Below are 3,010 nucleotides of genomic sequence, written 5' to 3' on the forward strand. Positions count from 1 at the left end.
CACACACACACAGAGTCGACAGGCAGCCGTTGCCATCACCTCTGTCGTTGGGCTTCTCGTGCAGCAGGTGGAGAGAAATCTGGCTGTTTGTCTGCTGCCGGCGGCGGCGGCGGTGAGCGAGCGAGTGCACAACAACAAAGGCGGGGCGTGGCCAACATGTGCTCGCACGGCGCCGAGGTCAGCACCGCCACGTCTCACCGAGGGGAGGAAAAGAGCGGCGTGTGCTCCTGCAGTCGACTCTGCGCAGGTTTAAAGAGGAACTGAAGCCCAAACCCCTCAGCTCTCCTGGGTCTGGGGGCGAGTGATGTCATCAGGTGGTGACATCACCTGTGATGTCACCACTGACCAGGTGGTTTTGGCCTTCAAGTGATACAGATGTTTAGAGACACATGAGGGACAGTGAATGCAGCGTGACACGTTCAGGTCCCTCCTCACTCTGTCGTCAGGTAATGCAGCCCTGGCTGACTTTCCTCTCTCTCTTTTTTAAATGTTATCATGTTGCTTTGTGTGTGATGCTGAAGCGGATCTAATTCCTGCGTACATTCGCGGTTCTTTCCCGTTGCGATTAATCCGATAAGGTTTATCTGAGCTTATCTGAGCCTGAAAAAATGATTTTTTCCCAGGCTTTCCCGGCCCGGCTGAACCGAGGCTCTCTCACGTCTCCGTCGGACCTTAAAGGGAATCAGATGTCATTTCCTGTCCGATCCGGGCGCTTCCTCTCCCGAGCGCTGGGTCCTGTTTTCCCCCGGCAGCCCTGAGGGCAGTTTCCAAACTCTGTTCTTCAGGGTTAAATCAAGTTCCCTCCAAACTTTTCTCTCCCCTAAATATTACAATTACACCGCCGGCTCGCCCAGCGCCGCGAGGGGGGGGGCAAATCCTCATTTGGCCGTCCAGATGTTTCAGCAACAAGCAACAACTGTCTGGTCCTCTGGAGACGCAGCGGCTCGCATGTCACTCAGCTGCTGCCAGGCTCCGAGGCTTCAAGCGGCGGGTTTCAAACTTCAGCACGCTCCACACCCTCACACCCACTTTCATGACGCCGCCGACCCGTCCGAGGGGCTCTGCGCTCGGAGGCTGATATCAACGAAAAGGTATTTTGGTTTGTGTTCAAACGCCTGGAAACCTGAACACATTCACTTTCTTTCAAAAACAAGGAGAAAAAGCCAAAGGCAAAAAAAATACCAGAACATTTGTGATAAACCGGAAGGCAAAAAAATAAAAATAAAAATAACTAATAATAATGAACTTGAACATGACAAATAAGCTGAAAATGGATCAAAAGATTAAAACATCACTCATACTTTTTTATTATGCCATTTTGTGCCGTTGTCCCTTTTCCTCATTTTGCTGTGGACCCCCTTGACACCCGTCGAGGACCCCTGGGTGGCACCAGGACTCCACTTTGAAAACCTCTGGTCAAACAATAAAATGGAGGAAACACCAAGTCTGTGTTTGAAACACTTCAGCCCACAAATGGTCACATTTGAAGAAAACGTTTGTTTTATGTTATAATTCTAGCAAACTGAAATACAGCTGAACTGAACATTTCCTGATTTTGCTGCAGAGCGCCGGGAAGCCCCTCCAGGACACCTGGGGGTCTGCGGACCGCACTTTGAAAACCACCTCTTTAAATGATTCACCAACACCAGTTGATAAATGCGAGGCGACAGCAGCAGGATGTTGGACGGCTCGATCTGTCGGCAGGATCTGATCCCAGCGTCTCGCTCCGAGGTCAAAGTCTGAACGTCTGGACGTCCGAGTCCATCATCACTCCAGCAGCCAGGAGACTCTCTGCTGCGTCTTCCTGCTCTACATTTATCTGACTAGCTCCTCTGCAGAAGAAGCTTTTCCATGCAAAACATCAGATGTGCTGCATGGTTCAAGTCCCCATGAACTGACCCCACATGACCTCCACTTCCTGTCAAACAGAGCCTCTTAAACAGTGACATCCTCCTGCACTCGTGGCTGTAATTTAAAATTTCAGCCAAAATTACCTTCACTCTTTAAACATCCTCTCTCATCCACCTGTCCCTTCAAAATAAAGTCCATTTCATGGAGTCTTACAGGCCGATTCACGCCAAGTCACAATTTTCAACATAAAAACCACAGACTACAAACTTTTAAAAAGAAAGAACGCATCCTCCATGAACTCCTTCACACCAAAATATGCGAAATATTGCACTACAACAGATCCAAAGATTTTTTTTTTAAGGCCAAGTTGTTTATTTACTTATCTGTTGCTGGAGGCAGGAAGAAAACTCTGCATGAAAGTGCATGATAAAAGCCCTAAGAGCTCCTGTGCCGGCCACACAGGGTCATGTTCACACTCTCACATCAGTGTCATTATATTCTCATTAGTTTCTTACCTGCAGGTTTACTTCACTTGCAGTCAACCACACCCAAACAATTACCATCACAGTTTGTGTGATTTTTTTTTTTTTTTTACAAACGTTGTATATGAAGTGCACACATTTCTACACTGTAAGGTTATAGGAGCAATCTGCTCTTACTTTAATTTGTTTGAGTTGCCATGCTGCAGCAAAAGGTGCAACTGAAGGCTGAGGACAGGTAAATCCTGGAGTCAGCTGACTGGACTGAACCATGTGCTGCAGATGTCATGGGGGGGATTTAGGGTTTAGTTACTTTGCTTTGTATTTTGTTGTACTTCATGTAAGTCTTGCCTAACACCTACATGTTATTTGGTTTAGTCACTATATAGACCAAAGTATTGGGCCACACCTGTTAATCACTGAATTCAGGTGTTTCCTTCAGCCCCGTTGCCACAGGTGTGTAACCTCCAGCAGCAGCCATGCAGTCTGCCTTTACCAACATCAGTGACAGAGCGTCTGGTTCTAAAGAGCTCACTGAGTTCAGGTGCTGCTGGAATAGTGATGGAACAGGAAGCCACCACTGCAACAAGTCAGCTGCTCAACTTTCTTCCCTCCTAGATATTCCACCATCAGCTGGAAGTGGGATTATTGCAAAGTGGAAGCGTTTAGGAACCACAGCG

The 3,010-nt window shown here is 47.8% G+C and overlaps 1 protein-coding gene across 1 annotated transcript in view; it reads right to left on the reverse strand.

The window, feature by feature from the left end:
* The window catches only part of LOC115357399 (nuclear factor 1 A-type-like), a 39,899-nt gene extending 37,434 nt beyond the window's left edge, over window positions 1-2,465 (reverse strand). Inside the window, exon 1 of the mRNA XM_030048797.1 lies at window positions 2,367-2,465. Coding sequence (XP_029904657.1) covers window positions 2,367-2,414 — 48 coding nt within the window. The 5' untranslated portion in view covers window positions 2,415-2,465. The remainder of the gene's footprint in view (window positions 1-2,366) is intronic.
* Window positions 2,466-3,010: the final 545 nt, after the last annotated feature.

Source organism: Myripristis murdjan, chromosome 4 (genome assembly GCF_902150065.1).
Source record: "Myripristis murdjan chromosome 4, fMyrMur1.1, whole genome shotgun sequence".
Taxonomy (NCBI): domain Eukaryota; kingdom Metazoa; phylum Chordata; class Actinopteri; order Holocentriformes; family Holocentridae; genus Myripristis; species Myripristis murdjan.